General features: G+C 53.8%; 1 protein-coding gene across 1 annotated transcript; it reads right to left on the bottom strand.

The window, feature by feature from the left end:
* Positions 1-14,903: 14,903 nt before the first annotated feature.
* Positions 14,904-21,392, bottom strand: SOST (sclerostin). The gene is made up of 2 exons (XM_058704272.1): positions 19,578-21,392; positions 14,904-16,829 (listed from the first exon to the last, which is right to left on the bottom strand). Exons 1-2 carry the CDS (start codon positions 19,792-19,794, stop codon positions 16,408-16,410), a joined length of 639 nt encoding a protein of 212 aa, XP_058560255.1. The 5' UTR covers positions 19,795-21,392; the 3' UTR covers positions 14,904-16,407.
* Positions 21,393-21,766: the final 374 nt, after the last annotated feature.

The raw sequence follows: 21,766 nt of genomic DNA, 5'->3' as shown, positions 1-21,766 counted from the left end.
GCTGGGGGCATGCGGATGTGGGAAGTTATTAATAGGTAGAGAGCTTCAGTGTTGCAAGATAAAAAAAGTTCTGGAGACGAATGGGAAGTATGGCCACACAACAAAGTGAGTGTACTTAATACCTTTGAACCGTACATTTAAAAATGGTTAAGATGGGGGGCACCCGGGTGGCTTAGTCGGTTAAGCGTCTGACTTTGGCTCAGGTCATGATCTCGAGGTTTGTGAGTTCGAGCCCCGCGTCGGGCTCTGTGATGTCAGTGTGGAGTCTGCTTCAGATCCTCTGTTCCCCTCTCTGCCTCTCCCCCACTTGCGCTCACTCTCTCTCTCTCTCTCTCTCTTAAAATAAATAAATAAACTTTTAAAAGACGGTTAAGATGGTGAATTTTATGTTGTATGCGATTTACTACAATTAAAAAATATATTTAGGGGCGCCTGGGTGGCTCAGTCGGTTAAGCATCCGACTTCCGCTCAGGTCATGATTTCACGGTTCGTGAGTTTGAGCCCTGCGTTGGGCTCTGTGCTGACAGCTCAGAGCCTGGAGCCTGCTTAAGATTGTGTCTCCCTTGCTCTCTGCCCCTCCCCACTTGTGCTCTGTCTCTATCAAAAATAAATAAACATATAACATTTTTTAAAAATATTTAAATCAATTCACCATACATGTATGCGTTTGAGAAACTTTTTTTTTTAAGGACATTTTTCAAATGCTCAAAGAGTATACCGTTCTTTGTTCCAATAAGTGGCCATACCTTGCCAACCCGTCTTAGGATGTGGCGACCTCCAACATTTTAGCAGCTTGGTTAGCCACAAGAATTACCTCTCTCCCATTCCACGCGGTCCCAATGCCACACTGTCAGTTATGGGACACCGACATCCCACCCCTGTCCCAGCTAGAGCAATCGGCTTAACCCCCAGGCATTTGGATCTGGAGGGGGTCATCAATGCGAAAGAGCAGGGATTCATGCCGTGAGAACCACACTGCAATGTCAAGGCCTTGTGGGATTTCTGAGAACCACACCCCATCTGCCCAGCTCTGAGACCGGCAGAAAGCCTTTGGGATATTCGCTTACGGGTTCAGTCTGGCAACATCTACTAATGACCCTTAAATCCTGTGCAAATGTATTTGAAGTGGCCCCGGGGGTTAAGAATCTGACCATTGTTTCTCCAGCAACAGCACTTCTGCCCCACAGCCTGAGGGATTTTCCGTTCTGCTTGCTATTAAATATTTGGTTATCGCATATTAATATACATCAGAAAGGACACCCTCTTTCAGCCTGTTTGGGTCACAGGATTGCAAAGTGGTACCTATCTTCTGGAAAGTGATCAGACAAAATACGTCAGGAGACACAGAAATATCCCCCTTCTGGGAAAATAGATAATCCTAAATACAGAAAAGTCGATTGGGGCAGGATGTCCAATGTCCACGGTGACACAACCATCTGCCTTGTATCCCTCCAACCTCTGACTGGGGGACTCGTGACATAATCAGCCTCTTTCTGCTTAGGGTGGATCCTCAATGTGCCGCTCTAAAGATTTAGGATGCTAACAGATTCCCTCTCCTAGGGATGAAGATAGAGAAGGGAAAGAAGCTGACAGGGCCGGAGAATCCCATCCACCGTCCTGACAATAGTGAAAACATTACAAACCATCAGATGTTTCAAATGCCCTCTTGCATAGTCAGAGCAGGGTCCCAGGAGCTGGGGCTAGACAGGGGAGTTACTCTAGGCAACAAAGCATCAGATTTAAGCAGGGCAGGCCAAGGCCAAGGTCCAGGTCTAGAGAAGCATTCTGGATTGCCTGTTTTTTTCAATTGGGTATGGGTGTCTGGAGAGCCCTTATTCTGGGTCTAATCATCTCAATGGGTCTCACATTTAGCCTTCTGCTATTATTTGTTTAATGTTTTAAATGTTTATTTCATTTTGAGAGAGATAGAGCATGAGCAGGGGAGGGATACAGAGAGAGGGAGACACAGAATCTGAAGCAGGCTCCAGGCTCTGAGCTGTCAGCATAGAGCCTGATGCGGGGCTCGAACTCACAAACCACGATCATGACCTGAGCCAAAGTCAGATGCTTAGCCGACTGAGCCACCCGGGTGCCCCTCTGCTATTATTTTCAAATGCAGTTGCATGCTTAGTCCTAGACAGCAAGTCTAACAAGACCAAAAGAGGACATTTGTCACTTGGCCTTGATCTACCCCTGGACAGTCAGTACCACCCACGCTGCCTTATGAATCTGTACTTTTCTTGTGAGTCTCGTAATACTGTTTTACCACCTTATTGTCTAATAAGAGCATTCACCTGTCCAATGTAAATATTAAAATTGCTGGCAATCTTCCTAACTGGTTCTCTTTCGGCATATCTTCATTTTGTAATATACTAGGAGTCTCAAAAATGCTAGGTAATTCAGGATTTTCCAGTCTTTGAGAGGGCTTTCTCGAGGCCAGATCTGGGGGTTGACTGTGGTGCACAAACTGGGAGACGAAGCATAACGTCTGCAGCAGTGAGGACTCAGGAGGGGGTCAGGGCATAAGGGGCTGGATTGAGGGGAATAGGGCTTGGGGCTTGAACAGGGCTGGGCACTCTGAGTGGGGGGCCTGGCCCAGGGATAGGACACGGTGTGCTAACGGCGGGGCGGGAGTGGTGGTCAGGAGGCAACAGTCAACCCTTAAGGAAGCCATGGCCCATCATCTCAATGGCCCTGGCAGCCACTGGGAATAATGGCTATGAAGGCCCTGTAGCACCGTGAAAAATGCTTATGTTATCATGGAGAATACATAACTTTGTGGGCCTATATCACACACATACTCATGCAAAGGAAGCAAGACTAGGGCTTGTGCTGACTGGGACGGGTGGGACTGTGGGTGGGTTCATTCGTCCTGTATTTTAAGATAAAATCATGGGGCGCCTGGGTGGCGCAGTCGGTTAAGCTTCCGACTTCAGCCAGGTCACGATCTCGCGGTCTGTGAGTTCGAGCCCCGCGTCAGGCTCTGGGCTGACGGCTCGGAGCCTGGAGCCTGTTTCCGATTCTGTGTCTCCCTCTCTCTTTGACCCTCCCCCGTTCATGCTCTGTCTCTCTCTGTCCCAAAAAAAAAAAAAAAAAAAAAAAAAAAAGTTGAAAAAAAAAAATTAAAAAAAAAAAAAAAAAAGATAAAATCATGGCAGGAATCAGGAGATAACTGAGTCACTATCTCATCCAGCAGCCCTCAGACCCCTTGGGAGAAGCCCAGGGCAAGCCGAATTCCCACACCACGGCGGAGAAGGTCTGGGATGGCTGAGAGACTCTCTCTCTCTCCCTCTCCCGGGACCCTGAGCCCCACTCCTTGGGGGACCAGGCGGGGATTAGGGGCAGATGTTGAAGCTGGCAAAGCCCGGCTGTGTGGAAGCCAGCATGCTGTGGCTCCTGTCCTGGTTCCAGCTCCCTGGCTGTCCGTCTAAAGCAGCCCTGAGGCCGGTCGGCCCTGCCCCACCCATGCCCACATCCCCGGCCAATCAGGCCCAAGGGACCTCCAGGACAGCATCTTCCTCACTGATGTGCTGGAGAAAGAATCTGTTTCCTGTTCCAGCTCCTCGGGAGACCCGCGTGGGAGGTCCTCAGAGCACGGGCTGCGGTGGCACCCCACCCATGGATGGCCCTGAGCCCACCCACCATCCACTCATTTCTTCCCAGCTGCTTCCTTCTCAGAGTTCTCAGCATTCCCGGGACGGCAAGGAGACTTTCTTGGGACCAAGGCATCGCTGGGCCTCCATGTCCAGGCCAGGCCCCTGGCAGGGCTCCACACCTAACCTCTGCACTTACCCCCGCTGCCGTTCCCCTGGTGCTCCCCCGGTAGCCCTTTAGGAAATGTGGGAACATTTCAATCCCATTCAGGGCTTTCAGTGAAAGCAATATATGATCTCTAGGGACTTATAAATAGTTTGACAGTAATTATCGTTAATAAACTAGGTAAAAGTCATTAATTTTTCGGTTAGAAAAAACAAGAAGTTTCCTCTATTAAAGAATCCAACTCAGGGGCACGCGGGTGGCTCCTCCCATTAAGCGTTGGACTCTTGGTTTCGGCTCAGGTCGTGATTTCACAGTTCGTGAGTTCAAGTCTCACATCAGGCTCTGCGCTAACAGTGTGGAGCCTGCTTGGGATTCTCTTTCTCTTCCTTTGCCCCTATTCATGCTCTCTCTCTCTCTCTCTCAAAATAAACACTAAAAAAAAAAAAAAAGATAAAGAATCCAACTTAAACTATAAAAAACAGAGTCAGCCCCCTCAGAGTCAACCCAGTGTGGTCAACTGCCTACATCAGAACCACTCATGGCGTTTGGTAAAAATTGCAGATTCCTGGGCTCAGCTCCAGAATCAGAATCTTAGGGAGATGAGGGCTGGGAACCTGAATTTTTAAAAAATGTTTATTTTAAGAGAGAGAGAGAGAGCGTGAGCAGGGGTGGGGCAAAGAGAGAGGGAGACACCAATCCGAAGCAGGCTCCAGGCTCCGAGCTGTCAGCACAGAGACCTACACAGGGCTCGAACCCATGAACCCTGAGATCATGACCTGAGCAGAAGTCAGAAGTTTAACCAACTGAGCCACCCAGGCACCCAGGGAACCTGAATCTTTAACAAGCTCCTGTGGTCATTCTGGAGGACAGCAAAATGAGTAGCTGAGTGGCTTCCCTGCTGAGGGAGTCTGGCTCCCTCCCTTAAACCCCACACCCTGAGCTGGGCACTGGCCGGCCCTCACGTACCTCGGGGTCCCCAAGAGACCCTGAGAACCTGGGGGTGTGGATGACGCAGCAGGCAATGGGAGCTGTATTACGGGTTTATGCCAAGTTCTCTAGAAGCACAGGAGAGAGCGGGACTCCGAGAGAAGAAAGATGTCTAGGAGAAAAGGTCTCCAGGGCCACATCACTAAGTGGCCTTAGAGTTGACCAGGGAGCAAGGCTGTTCCAGATCAAGGGCGCAGTGTGAACGGTTTGGGGCCAGGGCCCGGGGAGGGGGTGGGGTGAAGCAGGGATGGCTGGGGAGCTGCAGGGGGGCAGGAGAGGGGTGGTTAGGGTGTGGGGGAGGGCAGCTCCACGCGTTGGTTTGGCTAAGCTGAGAACCCCCTTCCCCATGGGGTCTGGGGCAGAGTTGCTCCGAAGAGGAACTTCCAGGAGATTTGGAAAAGAGAAGCAGCATCATGGCTTTCAGAGGGTTGTCTCCACCGCTGTCTCCAGAGGCAGGGGCTTCCCCCCACCGGAGCCAGCTAGTTTGTCCTCCCGCTTTTCTGCTCCCTGTCCCGCCCGAGGGCCTTGCTGGGCAACGGCCCCCACAGGCCTCTCCATTGGCTCCCTGCACGCCTCCCCCTTGGGCAGCTGGACGCGCTTGGCGTCTCACATTTCCCTGCAAGCTCCAGCTTGTCACCCGGGCAGGACTTTCTCTGATTGTCCAGTTCTCCTTGCTGAACGTTATTCAGCCTGTCCCACGTTTGGGTAAGGTCTAATGCCCATAATAATTCCCTTATTCCCATATAGGCTGCTTCCCTGGCTGGACCCTTTCCAAACAGTCCTTGTCATGAATCTTTTTAAGAGCAGGAAAACCCTTCTGTGTAAGCATCTTACACACACACACACACACACACACACACACACAGATGCACACAGCTCATCTGGGGCAGATCTCTTACTATCCAGGACTGAAGAAGGAGAGGTCCCTCTCACCCTCACATGGTAGGAGAGCTGTGCCCTCTTTCCCACCACCTGCCGGGGGCAGGAGGGTGGGGAGGCCTGGGTGGTCCAGTCCTTCACTGACGGGCCATCCTCAGCTTCAGATCCTCTCCAGAAGCTTGGAGGGCTGTCCTCTGATGTGTCCTTCTGAAACGCAGTCATGGCTGCTTGAAGACAAGATCAGACCACAGGTTGCCTAGGGCCCCTCTTTTCCCAGAAGCCTCTAAACTCAAATCAGTTTCCCTCCCGGGAGATCAGATCTTCCTCGCCGGGATTTCGAGGTAAAGATGGTCCAATTTCTATCCTTCAAGGCTGACTCCTCCTGCAAGTTAAGTCACAGGATTTTCACATCAGGGGCTTCTCTGCAGTCCTGAGCATGACAGCCAGCCCCTGTCCTCGCCACCTGGCGATTCAAGAGCACTGTACCAAGAGCAATATGGGAGAAACTACATCGTGCCATGAGAATACGGGGGAGGGCCCTCACCTAGGCAGGGAAGCTGAGAGGGGGCTTCCCGGAGGAAGTGATATAAGCCGAGGCAGGAGCAGCAGGTGGGGCCGGAAAGGCTTTCAGGTGGGGAGTGAGCTGCATGAAGGCAGGAGGTATGGGAGAGGAGGGGCTGCGGGGAACTAAGTGGTGCCCAGTGAGGCACCTGGGAGGCAGTGGGAAGAGAAGGAGCTGGAAAGCTGGGAGATCTGATCAGGTTGAGCTGAGGGCTCTCTATTCTGGGGCCACAGTCAGCAGAGGAGGGGCAGGGTCAGATTCTGCTCCTTTGGGAAGACGGGCTTGGAGGAGGTGTGTCCGGAGGCCAGAAAACCTCAGAAGCCAGGACAAGGGAAAGGTGGCTGAATCACGGGGCAGCCCTGGAGAGAGAGAAATGGATTCAAGGGTCATACGGCCGCTGGAAGATGGGGGAAAACCATGCACGTGGTGGTTGGTGGGTTGGAGGCAGGGGATGAAGGGGGAGCAGGAGGAGTCGTGGGGGATCCCAGGTGTCTGGCTGGAGCCCCTTGAAGGGCTGGAGGCGTCCAGTTGGTCGGCCGAGCGGAAGCTACAGTGTGAACAGTATTGTTGGTAAGGTGAAGTCTCTAATGAAGGCGTGACTATCAGGAGAAAAAAAAAAGGGAAAATAAGATGATCGAGGGGAGGGAAGCACTTCGTGCCTGAAGAGACTAAGAATGAGAACTAGAAAAGCTGAAAACGTGTTTCTGGGTCTGGGGTCTCTCACCCCTGCACCAGAAAGAGGGCCACGTGGACCGACGGAGGCGCGACAGTGTTTGGGGTGTGGTATTTAAGTGATGGCTGCAGTGGTGGGCTAACAGTGGCAGCAAGGCCCACGGCCACTTCCCCTTGCTGGTTCACTAACTCGGCAAACACCTACAAAGCACCTGCTTGCCTGGCCCTGTGGTCTCAGCACAGGGCACACGGCCCTCAGGCCCTGCCTGATAGAGCTTCTGATTGGGTGCGAGAAGCAGACATGAGGCGACACTGATACGAAATGACAAATCGTGATAAGCGTTGGTAAAGAGAAGAGTGGGGTCCTGTTTCAGATGGGGACAGGCCTCCAAGGAGGTGACATCTGAGCTGAGATTGGAAGGCACAGGACTCAGGAAGAGCATTCCGGGCGGTGGGAATAGTGTCTCCCTCCCAGTGCTTTCGAGGAATGAAAACAGAGGCAGTGTGGGTGGAGGGGGGCCAGAGCTGGGTGAGGGTTGGGGACACCGATGGGAGATCGGCTGGAGAGGCGGCGGGCGCTGGCTGTGCTGTTTGGAATATTTTAGCCAAGTCCGGGCCAAATGATTCCTCAGGGCCCTTGTTACCCCAAGTTTCAAGGACATTTTTTCAGAGTCATCCTGATCCTGATCCCTTCTGTCATAACAGGCTCTGGAGTCTGTTTCCATCACCAGCTCTCCTCTGAGAAGAGGGGGCACTCAGGCTCTCACGAAACAGGTGACCCGGAAGATGCCCCTTGGTGCCCTGCCAACCGCCAGGCAACATTTTTAGAAAAGTTCCCTTTTAAACTCAACTTCTCTTAGCCAAATTGACCGGGGAAAGATAAGTCCCTACAAATAGCGATCGCCAGTGCATAAGGAGAGTCATTATCTTAAATTGAGGCTGGCTTCTAAGAAAAAAAGAAAAAAACCCGCACGCCACTGGCCAAAACCTCACCCCCACCCACCCCCGGCACAGACGTGAGCGCGGTGGCTCCATCACCCTCCTTGCAAGGACAGGGCTCGACATGGGCCTCTGTGTAAAGGGAAGGAAACAGGCAGAGGAAGGAAGGCCAGAGATTAGAGAAGTTGACAGATGTAAATAGCCTCAGAGGAGCCACACTGTCCCAGCGTTGCTCCCCAGGGAGCCTTTTGTACCAAGGAATCTGGTTGCCTGAATGAAAAATGATATCATTTATTTCTTTAGTCAGAGCTGAGCTGTTTTCTTCAGACACAGAAATAACTCAACACCGCAACACCAAATTGTTGGCCAAGTGCTAGAGGTATCTGTAATTTGGGCGCTTGGTAACATCCTAGGTAAAGGGCCAAGGACTTGGTTTCTTGGGAGGGGCCCTGCTCCCCGCAACAATGTTGCAAAGCTCAGAGGGACGGGAATGAAAGAAAACCTTTTGCAAAAGTCCCAGAACTCTAGCGTGCTGTGGAGCTGGAAGGGGGAGCTGGACTTTTCATCACTGCTGCTCAAACCATGCTCCGCGGACCAAACCTCCATTCATTCAACAAATATCTACTGAGCACTGACTGGTCCAGCCTGTGCAAAGGCACGGGGGCTACAAATGTGCAAAAGCTGGGGCCCTGCCCTGGAGAGACCCAACCCAGAGGGGAGGCAGCCAAGTTCAGCCCGTGTGGCAGTCCCTGGGATGCAGTGGTCTGCCCCCACAGAGGAGGCAGCGTTCGAGTTGACTGGAAGACAAAGAGGACTTTCCAGACCAGCGAAGTGGAAAGAGAGTGTCCTAGATGGAACGAACAGCATGTGCGAAAGCACAGAGGCTTTGAAACTACCCCGGACTCTTTGGCAACTAAAAGAAATACAATATTGCAGGGAATAAAGTGTTAAGGAGGCCAGTGGTTGACGATGTGACTGGACAGGTAGGCAGGAACCGGATCCTATCTTTGTGAGCTAAGGAATTCAGAGTTTATCTTTTCGGTAATAGGGGGCCAAGGAGGAATCTTCAGCAGGGAAGTGATACGATTAGATTTTTGTATTAGAGCACTCACTCCTTTCTGTCTTGAAACTCTAGAATACATCACATCCAAAAACTAATGCAGGCATCCTCTTTACGGCATTGTTTGTAAGAGTGAGAACACTGGAAACAAAATAGATGTCCAGGAGTAGAAAAATGGAAAAACAAATACTGTGGAATTATAAAATGTCATAGGGCTCAATAGTTAAGATGACCCAGCATGGCTCGATCTCAAAAGCATGATTTTGAGTAAAAAACAGGTGAGTTTCAGATTATGTATGGTATGGTAAAATGTGTGTAAAATTGAAAACCACACACGTTTGTATATCGTTATGAAGAATATATATGTAGAAAAGCATAGAAACATGGATTGGTGCTTCTGGAGAGTGAGGGAAAGGCATGAGGAAGGGGAGAAAGACCAAGAGGCATTTATCTAGAATGTTCTATTTGTTTTTATGTACAAAAGAAACAAGGGAGCAAAAGCAGTAAATTTCCTGCATTTAAAAAACTTTGAACTTTGTTTTTTAAAAAACCAAAGATCCATCTGGTGGTCCTGTAGAGGATGATACGGGAAAGGCTGAGAGAAGGGAGCCCAGGCTGGCCTCGCTGCCTCCATACGGCGGCTCCTGGTTGGGGGCGAGCTGGGGGCAGATCTGAGGACCCCCGGAGGGCAATGCACAAGGAAACACCCCACCTTCTTGGGCTGCTTTCAGCCTCTGGACAGAGCTGATATGCAATTCTGGCCTCTTGGCTGGTGTCCCTGGAAGACACGGCCACTGCTCGTCCCGTCCAGCTCACTGACAGGAATGTTCTTCAACAGTTTGAAGAAGTAAGAATGAATCCTTCCAGAAGGAATTCGTTTTTAGACAACTACTTACCACTCAGATCTCCACCCCCTGACCTAGTGGGAGCAGGAGGAGCATGTGTACATCTACATATGTTTATGTGTCTGGGCTAGAGCCATGGCAGAAAAGAACAATCAATACATTTACGTTTGTGCTTTCCTGGGCCAAGGTAATCCTTACTTCCATCGGAGCCTGGATTTTGTGAGCATCCAGTAAGGGAAAACTGACTTTTCTGCAATTACATACAAATCTCATAACTTAGGTGTATCCTAGAAGGAATACATCTGCCCAAAGCCCACAGCCTTACTTAAACAACCTATCATGCTTTTTTTTTTTAAGTTTATTTATTTATTTTGAGAGGGAAAGAGAAACAGCACCAGCTGGGGGGTGGGGGGCAGAGAGAGAAGGAGACAGAGAATCCCCAGCCGGATCCGTACCTTCAGCGCAGAGCCCAACACAGGGCTCGATCTCACAAACCATGAGATCACATGACCTGAGCCGAGATCAAGAGTCAGATGCTTAACTGACTGAGCCACCCTGGTGCCCCTATCATGCTTTTTAAGAACAGAGGCATCCATAGCTACATAATTAATAATATGCAAATTATTCTTCTTGGGAGGGGAGGGAGGGCACCCCTTGGTCTTTAATACATAGAACCAGGAGAACATACCAAAGAGAGACTCACTGTCTTTTACACACACACACACACACACACACACACACACACACCTCCCCACTATAATTATAATTACCATGCTGGTTTCCAGATCAGGGGTTAATAGCCTTGGTATGGAGACGCCTGAAAGGCACCCAAGACAATTAGTGGTGTCCCTTCACCACCCCCCTACATGCTGTCAGAGCCTTTGCATCCCCCAGGTCCCTGTGTGGCTCACTCCCTTGCTGCACTTAAGTCTCAGCTCAAATGCCACCTCCTCAGAGAGGCCTGACCCGGCCACCTGGCTCTCTATCTGCTTACCGAACTTTATTTTTTTTTTTTTTACAGAACTTTTCATTGCTGGGCATTATGCTGTGCATTTCTTTGTTTTCCAGCATCCGTCTCCCTGCCCTAGACCGTGAGCTTCATGAGACTTCATCATCACAATAACATGTCCGGAGCCTGGGGCGGTGCCTGGCACACAGCTGGCATTCTGTCCATCATAGTGGGACGAATGAATGATCATCCCTCTTTTTCTCTCCATGCCTACTTCTCCTTTCCCCGACTTCCTCTCCTGCCCCATCTCTCCTGCCTCCGTCTTAAATCTGCTGGCAGGATCAGCCCTCAGGAAGTTGTGAGGCGGGTGAGGTTCTTGGCTCCTCTCCTCACGTCCCTTGCCCAGCCTCCCTCATGAGTACCTGTCTCCCACCTGACAGCTCCGGCCTTCTCGGGGGGCAGGACTCAAGCTCAGGCACGCCCGATGATTGTAGGAAGTTGGGGAGTGGGGCTGGAGGGAAGAGTGTAAGAAACGTAGGGCTCAGTCTCCAAAGCAGCCCTGCCAGGTCACAGAGAACAGAAGGTCATCCGGGGCACCCGTTAGCACCCAGGACCCAGCTTCTTGCCTTTCGCAAAGGAGTCAGCACTGCCATTGTAGGGACTCAGCCCCTTCCTCCTTGCCCCGGGTGCGTCCTCTCTCCTGCCCCGATAGACAGTATCTGACTCTGCCCCACCCCCACACCGCTGTTCCTTCTGGCTTCTGCTGCTTTGTGTAATAACCTGGGATAGAGAGATCTAGCTGTGTGCCTGGTTCCACGCTAGCATCACCCCCCACACCTGGTGTTTGTGCACCCCCCAACCCCGGCTCTTTTTCTTCCACTGCCTCTCCTCTCTGCCCCTCCTCGTCCTGGCAGCCTGCAAAGCTCAGCTCGGCTGGACCCCACCACTACCTTGCTCCCTGGAAACCCACACCCCCTCGGGTCTCTACCACTCTGGCAGCAAATGATCACATACTCCATGGTGGTATTTTCCACTTGATTCCCCAGCAAGATTACAAACTGCTTGAGAGTCAGGGCTGTGTCTTCACCTCAGAGACCTAATCTGCAAGGACAGACTCAAGCTACTTCTTTTCCCCAGAAGCCAGATACCCTCCTCCCTCTTCCCAGCATCATCCATACATCCCGGTCCGTTCTATCCAACCTAATCTCACAGGAGAAGAAATCCTGGATAAACTGAACAACTGTGTAACTACAGGGCATATAGGCGCCTACTGTATGCTGGGTCCCGGTGGTGCTCTGGTGAGCAGCGACAGACCAAGAATCCCTGCTTTCCTGGGTCCTCCAGTCGGGGCGAGGGGAAAAATTAATCAAACACTTACATGATTAAATCTATCGTGTGACTACTAAGGTGAGTCCTTTGAAGGAAGGAAGCGTTGCTCATGAAAAGTGAAGCATGGTATCGTTGGTCAGGGGAAGTGACACTTGTCTGAGGCCTGAGGGACAGACAGGCTTTGAGGAGGTATGCAAGGGACTTTCCAGAAGGGCCAGCATTTGAAAAAAGGCATCTGAGCCCCAGCCTTTCCACAGAAGGCTGTATCTCTTATACCTGCGTCTATAATAGCCATGTAATTTATTGCTCTAACAGGATATTTTTGAGGGTAAATGTGGGAGCTATTAATAATTTCACTGGGCCAATAGGTGTCAGTGCCTGGGCAAATCGGGCGCATGGTTCCATTAGTTAAAAGTGACAATCCCACCGCCTCCTGCCCCTCTAGCAATGAAAGGAACTTCCAACTATCGGGGTGGAAGCCGCCAGAAGCCTGAGGTTCACCTGCCGGTAGACAAGGGAGAAGACAGAGGATGCACTCTAGGAACATTGTGGGGGGTGGGGGGCAGGGAAGTTTACACAGGCCCCAGAGCTAGAACCAATGATCAGGAACTAGGGCAGACCCGCGTCAGGGGACAGGTGGGAGGTGGGCGGTGACACCAGTTTCCAAGGGCAATGACTCCAAGCTTGGCGTGTGAGCTCTCCGCCCTCTCCAGCTGCCCAGGTCCTGCCTGCTTCAAGGAAAATGGGGAAGTTTGGGTTCCTGTGGCTTCTTTGAGTTTCTTTTCCTTTACCTCCTTGTGCAAAGGTGGCCTGATTTGTACTTGGAGTGCAGGTAGAGCCTGATGGATTGTGTGTGTGTGTGTGTGTGTGTGTGTGTGTGTGTGTGTGAGAGAGAGAGAGAGAGAGAGAGAGAGGGAGACCTGTTTCCCTCTGCCCCTCTGTCTGACTCTCAAGACTATTAATACAAACCCCATGTCTGGCTGTACCGCCAGAACATGCGCTCCCCACGGCAGAACGCCACCCCCACCCCCACCCCCACCCCCCCAGCTGAGCCTGTTGTCTGTTCTGTTTCTGATCGGCGCCAGGCTCATAGACCCCATGTAGGTAGAATATAACTTTCCATAAATAACCCCTAGCCCGACCTACAATTTAGGCTTTGGGTTTTTTTTTCCCCCTCGTGGTAATGAGATTATAGCCTGGGCTGATCCCTCCTGGTCCTGGGGTCCCAGAAAGCGGACCCTAGGTCTATCTGGGGTTGGACATTGCTTGAAATTCCCCGGCTCCCCCACGCTGCCTGGCACATGGGGAGGACTCAGTGCATGTTGAGGGATGTGGTGGACCGAGTCTCACGCCCCCTTGCTCGGCCACGCACCTTCAGCCTCAGTGCCTTTGTTTGGGCCAATGCCCTCTGCTTAGAATGCCTGTGCCTCCTTCCCCACCGGGCAAACTTCTAAGCAGCACCCACCTCTGCGACAGCTTCCCTGAGCTTTCCTCCTCATTCCTACCACAAAATGAGTCCTCCTGCGCTCTGTCCCATAACGCTTTGTACAGACAGTGTGAACTGATGGCTTGCCCACGTGCCTGCCAGGCTCCCAGTGGCTTAAGTGAGTGTCAGAGCAGGAACCGAGCCCACATCTGGCCGCGGGCAGACATTTAACCCCTTGGTGCCCCCACTTTCCTTCGAATCGAACACAAGCCTGGCTCCAGAGCCTGTGTCCCCATCCACTGTAGCACATGGCCTCTGGGGCTGGACCATGTGTCTGTTTCCTACCTGCTCTCATTCCCCAACTCTGAGACATTCCTCACGGTGCATGGATTCCCTGCAGGCTCTCGCTGGGGCCTCCTCGGGGCCTGGAGGCAGATACTCACTGACAATTATCAAAAACTTGCTGCTGATGATAAGGAATTTAGGAGGGTTCATTGGGAGTTAAAGTGAAAAATCGGCGGGGCTGGGGAGGGCTTTGGGGTGGGGTTACCCCGAGAGGGGCTGGACTGGATTCAAAGCTTTGAGTCATCCCTCCTTGTGGCAATTGAAGGATATTTCCTGAGTGTCAGCCAGCGTCCAGCGCTGTGAGGCGCCTTGGTGAGGCCACGCTGAGAGAAGGGCAAGACGTCGGCCCTGCTGGTGAAGATCGTTCATTTTTACCAGGGAGGCGTGAGATTCACGTTTGGAAAAACGCCTAAATGAGCCCCCTGTGAGCTGGAACCGAGTTGTACTTGGCTTTGCGTCTGTCCCAGGACTCCGCAGGGCTTGACCAAGTGAGACACACGTCCACGAATGAATATCGCACGGAAGACAGAATCAGGAAGCAAAGCAGTGGCATGGACAAAAGGCCTGGGGCACATGAAGAGAGATCAGTGGGGACTGCAACATCTCTGGAAGGTGCAGGCTTGGAGGTGACAAGGAACATGAACTCCGAAGTAAGAGCAGGCGTCATTGGGGGTGGTCTGAGGCGGAGGGTGGGGGGGAGGATCAACTAAAAAGGCAGGGGCGAGTATAGTTCGGCCTCTGGGAGTCAGGAAGGAAGTTTGGTAGAGGGGGGATGGGAACCCAGCAGGGGAAGGCTTCACGTGTCAGGCTGAGAAGCCCCAACTTGATCTTGGGCAAGGAGGAGCTACAGAAGGATTTTGAGCAGGGGTGAGGCACGATGAGAACAGTGTTTCTGGATGACAGTGTGGAGGGCAGGCTGCTTCAGGGAGACCAGGCTGAAGTTATTACAATGGCCGTGGGGAAGGAATGAGGTTTAGGTTTGGAAAGGAAGGGACAAACATGACTTTTCAAAGCGAGGACATAATTGCCACAAGGGCCACCACAGCCCAGGCAAAGGTGCCTCCAAAGTTTCAGTCCTAGCGCCGAAGAAAAGGATGTCAACTTTGACAGGAATGGCTGTGTGTGGTTGACAAACATGAGACCACATCCTCTCGGAAATGATTCATTGTCTTTATTAACAATGCCTCTGGAAAGAACAGACTGGTATTTCACAAAGCAATATTAACGTTGTCATTTCTCTACAAGAAAAACTTTTGCATAAATAACTTAAGTGAGAAAATAAATATGTAACTTAACTCTTTGTAAAAACCACGACTTTCATTCTTGTGGACAAATCCCACATGGAAGGATTGTGGAAAGGACCAGCCTGGCAGGATTTCACACGGCATGTGCTTCTGGTTTGGTGTGTGTGTGTGTGTGTGTGTGTTACACAATTAGAAACTACACAGAAAGTAAGAGGTGTCTGGAAATGACTTTCAAAAAGATTTTTGGATGACATCTATCAGGCTTTGTGGTTTCTCGGCATATGTACAGAACTTGTAATTTTTTCCCCAAGTAATATTATTTCAGTGTAAGATATGACATCACAGGTAACAGCACTAAGAAGCTAGGTTCTAGACAGAATTGTGTCTGTGAGTGGTAGGCAGGAGGACGTCTGCAGAGGGATTCGCTGGTCTTTGCATGGGTGGTGGCTGCTCCCTTGGGCCTGCAAGCCCAGTGTCCTGGGACCTTCTCCTTCTCAACCCCAATCAATGGCATTGTTTCTGCATCCTTTGGGATGGAGGGGTGAAGACAGGCAAACATCCGGGGAGGGCCAGGCCGGGAGAGAACACAGCTTCTTCCAGGAGTTTGTCAGCCCTAAAAAAGACGCCAACCCCGCACCCCACCCCCACGGCCACACTTGTTTTTCATCTTTGGCTCTCAGATCCGGGCATCACAACTCTGAATTCTGGACGTGACCATGGCAGCATTTCAACCCAACCTCTCTCTCTCTCCTTTGCCCATTCAAAAGACACGCAAGGCCTTGGAATCAGGTGACCGTAGACTCCTCGAGATACAAATCCCACCCCCACCTCCATTTTCCGAATAGGAAATTGAGGACAAGAAAGAGAAGAGTGTGGTCCAAGGTCATCCAGCGCGTTAGCGGCAGAGTCCGGACTAGAAACCATATCTATGGACCCCGGTCCTGTGTTCTTGGCACAACAAGGCACTAAAGGCTTTTTGAGGGGCAGAGAAGTGGAGAGGGAATCTTATCGCACTTTCTTAACCAGTCCCGGGACTTTCCTCCTCCCCCACTGCTCCCTTAGAACCCCTGGGCGGTGAAATGCTTGCTTTTCTGCCTCCTCAGAAGTGGGACCAGCAAAGGTGGGCGGCCCCTGTAGGCGGGGCTGCGTGGCTCAGTGTCCGTGACTCTCAGCGCCCTCCCCTGCCCTGCGGGACCCCCTCGGAGACGAGGGAGTGGGGGCTCTGCTGGCGCCCGGGATCCGCAGGGCCTGGCTACCTCCTGCCGAAGCCCAGAAGGTCTCAGCCCCCTGCCCTGGGTTGCAGGCATTTACAATGAGATACAAACAATCAAACCGCGCGCCGAGGGCAGAAACCCGGGCGCCTGGGCCGGGGCGCGGGTTGCGGGGGGAGGCGCGGCGCGGCGGGCGGCCTCTAATAGGCGTTCTCCAGCTCCGCCTGGTTGGCTTTGGCGCCCCGGGCGCGGGGGCGCGGCTTTCGGCCCTTCTGCGGCCGCGCGGCCTCGGGCCCGAAGTCCTTGAGCTCGGACTGATTGTGGAAGCGGGTGAGGCGCTTGCACTTGCACGAGGCCACCAGGCGCACTTTGCGCGCGCGCGGCGCCGCGTCACCGGGGCACAGCAGCTGCACCCGCTGCGCGCGGTAGCGGTCGGGGATGCAGCGGAAGTCGGGTCCGCTCGGGCGCCACCACTTGCCGCGGCCGATGGCGTTGGGCAGCAGGCGCGCCGGGCCGCACTGGCCGGAGCACACCAGCTCGGTGACCGGCTTGGCGCTGCGGCAGGGCCCGTCCGTCACGTAGCGGGTGAAGTGCAGCTCGCGGCAGCTGTACTCGGACACGTCTGCGGGAGAGACGGCTTGTGAGGCCAGCCCGGCTCCCTCCGCGCCACCAACCCCCCCAGCCCCCAGCCCAGGTCTTTTCCAAACCTGCGGGGTCTCCAGATGGGCATCTATTACTCGGAGGGACGGGGTGGCGGCTGGTGGAAAGAACGCTGGCCCACCCCTTCCCCCTAAAACTTTGGAGCCAAGTGTCTGTTGCAGTTCGAATACCAGCTCCACCACTGTGTGATCTTGGGCAAGTCACTTAGCCTCTCTGTGCTCCTTATCAGAAAAACGGGTTGTCCTAAGGAGTTAGTTGCGTATATAATGCAGGGGACACTGTGAGCACACAGTAAGAGCCGGAAGTGTTGGCCGTGGCTGTGTGTTATTCTTCTTCTTCTCCAAGGGGGCCCTTTTCTCCAGATGGAAGTCACATCTGTGCCACACAGTGCCTGGTCGAGGCAGAGTAGGTATTAGCCACACCCTTTACATGGTCTTGGCTTCTCCTAAATTCTTTTTCCAGCCACTTGGGAGGGATGGTGAGGGGGTAGAGAAAGGAGTAGGGGTTAATTGGAGGTAATAAATCAGGGCAACTGCTGCCAAGGACGGGGATGGAAGGGGAGGTGGGGAGAAGTCATTAGACACGAAGAGAGCCAAAGGCAGCTTGTCCAAGCCTCTCATCATCGCTGAGGACACGGAGGCCTCGAGAGGGAATAACACTTGCCCAAAAGGCAGAGTTGGGTCTCCGCACCCCAGTTCCCTGGGGCCCCAGCACCTCTGGGGTCCCAAAAAGGCAGAAGCTATGTGCCTGAGCGCCCAGGTGGGAGGCTGGGCTGGGGTGGGGGCAAAGGGCTGCCTTTTACTGCAGTTGCTTCCTGCCCGAGGGGACAGAGCTCTGACTGAAAACCTACAGGTTCGCCTGCCACAAACATTTATTAAGCACCTGCTGTGTACCAAGCACTCTGCCAGGGACATCTCTTGTTTTGTGCCATTTAGATGGATCTCCGAGGGTGACACAGGCTTGTTCCTGGGCTGGGGGGGGGGGGGGGGGACTGGGCTCTGTGGCATGGCTTCGTGCCCTGAAGGCACCTTGATCAACTCTCCTACTGTGGGCTTAGACAGATGCCAGCCTGTCCCCCACCCGAGGGTCTCATGGGGACAGTTCCCATGTGACACAAGGGATGAAAAATAGCCCACGACCAAAACCAGAGAGAAGCAGAGAAGGCTCCACTCCCCAGGCCCTGCAGAACAAGCATGGCAGGGGAGATGTGGGGTCCGCCTTCCTCCTGTGGCTGACCTGGTTTCTGCGCTGGTTTGGCCTCCTTACCGCTGTTCCCAGGCTGCAGGGGTAGCGTGTGGGGGTGGCCTGTTTGCCCAGGGAAAGAGGTGTTTTGGACTTTCCAAGAATAGTGCCCCTGGGTCAGGCACTTCCTCTGCAGAGGGTGACTTTGTTTTGAGCTCACAGCCTCCTCGGGGCCTGTGGCCTCTTATAGGAGCCCGGGGAAGTGGATGGTTTGTACTTGGGACCCAAACAGGGGCATGAAGCAGTCACTTGAGCTTAATCGACCTTGCCCGGGGGTGGGGGGGGGGGGGGGGGGGGAGGGGGGGGGGTGATGTGCTGCCGCCCTCCTCTTGTGAAGACTTGAGGCCCCAGGCCTCCTGTGGGGTTCCCCAGCCTTCACAATTGTGGGGCAAGGAGGGATGGGTCGAGAGGGGCCTGGGCAGTGGATTCCTCACCAGCCCGCCCAACGACCGGAGGGCAGTGAGGCCCTCCCTCTGAAGTGTCATTCCGGCCCCCGCCCCCAGCCGTTCCTGCCAGCTGCAGAGCCAGCTGTCACCCCCGCCCTCCCCGGGCTTCTCTGCGCAGACCTGACCAGGAACCCAGATGTGCCCTCCAAAGGGGCTGTTGCCTTGTCACTGGGGTCAGGCTCCCTCCCTAGGAACGAGGCAAGGCCTGGTCTGGGGGCAGAAGATGGGGGCACCTGTGTCCACTCCCTGCACAGAGGATGCCACCTCCCCTCCAGGGCCCGACCCCAGCTGCCGCCCAGGTCCGAGGCTAAGACTGTCCCTGCAGCTTGCATTCCTTCAAGTGCCAGCTGGCTGGGCAGACCGGGGGCAGGGGTAATGTCCCTTTCTCATGGCTCTGTGTGGGGTTTTCTCTGGCTCTCAGTTCCGCACCCCCCCACACACACGATCCCCCTCCAGGGCTGTCTTGGAATGGGATCAAACTGGGGCCAAACCCGAGTTCTTCTCACTACCAAGTTACTTAGCGTCTGGAGATCTCATTTCTTTACTTGCCAGCTGAGAGGTCACCTCATGGGGCTCCCGCGCGGTGGATCCCCGGGGTAAGGTTCAGGTATGGCCTGTGTAAAGGATCTGCATCCGGCAGGTGCTCACAGCTGTGAGGCTCCCTTGCCTTGTCCCCTCTCCCGAGGTGCCAGCTGGGGGACCTATCTCCTGTGATCTCCGGAGGGGATTCTTTGAAACTGTCTCCGTTCTGAGGCTCTGAGCCTGTCCCAGAGTTGGGCTCTCACCACCTCAGCCGCCTTCCTGCCCCGGGCTCCCGCGGCCAGCCCCCTGCCAGCCCCGGGCCCCTGCACCTCAATGCCAAGGCTACTACGTTAGGCGTGCTGTCCTCCCCTGCCTCCAGGCAAGACTGTCCCTCCTGGAGCGCCGGCAGCGGGGGGCACTGTCTACCCCAGTCTTCAAAACCTCCCAGAGAGAACCCTCCCAGGCCCCTTGTGCTAAACATGCCCTCCTCTACCCCATACCTTTGGTCTCAAAGGGATGGTGAGGGGGTCTCCCTCCGTTCTCTGCTCGGTTCATGGTCTTGTTCTCCAGCTCTGGCGGAGGCTCGGGGTACTCGCCCAGCTCAGGGATGATCTCCGTGGCATCGTTCTTGAAGGCCTGCCAGCCCTGGCCCTCCACCACACGGAAGGCTGCGTGCACCAGCAGGCAGACAAGACACAGGGCGAGAGAGAGCTGCATGGCGCCAGCCAGAGGAGGGCACCCAGCCTTCCAGTAGCACAGGCTCCGGTCCCCAGCCTGGGACACGTTTGCCTTTTTAAAGCCCCCTCTGCCTCGTGCCAACCAATGAGGACAGGCTGGGGCAGGGCTGGTCCCACGTTTCTCTCAGCCCAGGGGGAGGGAACGGGTGTGCTCAGAGCAAGCCCTCCCCAAAGACTTCTCAGGCACAGCAAACTCCCTGGGAGCCGGTGCTCCCAGGTGACCTAGAGAGAGGGGGGCGTGTGAGGCGAGCCTGCCCTCCAGCACCTCCCACGTGCAGGCGGCTGTGGTTTTCGGATATCAAGATGAGCTCCAGCTCACAATCTTTACCTCCTTGGGCCCCTCGGGCTTTCTCAAAACAAGCTTTGGGCCAGCTTCACAAAGAAAACTACAGCCCGGAGCCCTCCACAGGGCTAAGCCCAGCCAAGTGCCTTTCTCAGGCCAAGTTCGTTTGTTACCCCACCGACAAGTGGCCCGAGGGGTATATCTTTGGCCCCCACAGACCCAGGCAGGGGCAGAAGGATACTTTTTAAGAAACCCCATTGGTCCCGGTTCCATGAGGCTGAGCATCAATTACGCTGATCAAGAAAGCCCCGTTGGCACCCTCTGGAAGGCAAGAGAGAAAACTGGAGGGCCGCGGGGAGAGTATCTGCTTGGGCGAGGGGGCGGGGATTCTGGTTCCAAGGCCAGGATGAGTAAGTCAACGGACAGTGGTGATGGACCTCGAGGAGGAAACCGTGGGGATTCTGCGCATGGTGACAGGCACTTCTTGGCCAAGACACTCACTGCTGCTTGCGGACTGATGTGCCCAAGGCAGTCATTTCCCTGGCCAGGCTGTGGGTAGGAACGGAGAGCACAAAAATCCCTTTTCGTAGCAAAGACCAAGGCCGGCATTTTCAGTGCTGACGTCCTTTTTTTCTTCTTCATCATCTTTTTGTTTGTTTGGCTGGTTGGTTTCTCAGACGATTCTATTTTTCAAAAACAGCTTTGAGTCCTATATGGAAAACCTTATTGGTCCATGCTATGGGGTGCATTCCATGAAGCCATCCCAGGTCCAGCTAGCCACAAAGAAATCAAAAGGAATTGCTACCTTAGCCCTGGAGCAGAACCAGGGGCCTGGGAGGGGTAGAGGCACCGGGGAGGGAGGTTCACACCTGAGGTGCAGGAAAAGAAAGGAGAGCCAGCGGAAGCTTTCACTGCAGATGGATTGTTCCAGGAGGCTGGGAAGAGGGCTGTGGCCCGGGTCCCCTTGGTATTTTCACTGGGCAATGAATCAGTATGCCCCACCTGCAGAGCCTCCGCGAGGCCTTTGCCACCTGCCTTGACTTGCAAGCCGCTGTGTCCATCTGAAGCCGTCTGTCCCTCCTTTCCTCCATCCATCACTCGACACATGAATGCAGCTGCCCTGACAGTTTTACAAGCCAGACAGAAGCCCCTGCAGGAAGGGCCCTCTCTGATACCTGCTTCCTAAGTCAGTTTCCTTCGGGGCAGACGAAAACAGCTGTGGCCATTGTTGGAGGTGATCTATCTCTCCCAACAGAGCCCGTGGGTGTTGTGAGAAGCCGGCCCTCTGCGCCCCCTCCCCCTGTCTGTGACCCTCCAGCCTCCTTTTCCCTTGCTCTGGAATGTAGACCATTAACCCTATCGTGGCCGGACAGCCGCCTTCTTGCCCTGGATTTGGGAGAGGGCAGTTCCCGATGCCCAGATTCCTGAAACTTGGCGCTGTCTGCGCGGGAGCCCCACCTGCTGTCCGGAGCTACAGACCCATCCGCCTGAACCGGAGCCCGTGGGGGCCCATCCTTGGGGCACTCCTGCCACCTGCTGGAGACCGAAGGGGGAGCCAGCGGCCCGAGGATGGCGAAGGATTTCATTTGGCTTCAGGGTTTTATTTGAAACTGAAGTGAGGTGAAAAGAAACAAGAGAAGAATCCAGTGGATTTGAACCAATGAAGTGT

Source organism: Neofelis nebulosa, chromosome 16 (assembly GCF_028018385.1).
Source record: "Neofelis nebulosa isolate mNeoNeb1 chromosome 16, mNeoNeb1.pri, whole genome shotgun sequence".
Taxonomy (NCBI): domain Eukaryota; kingdom Metazoa; phylum Chordata; class Mammalia; order Carnivora; family Felidae; genus Neofelis; species Neofelis nebulosa.
The sequence above is the reverse complement of the archived record's forward strand: the minus strand, read 5'-3'. Positions and strand labels throughout refer to the sequence as shown.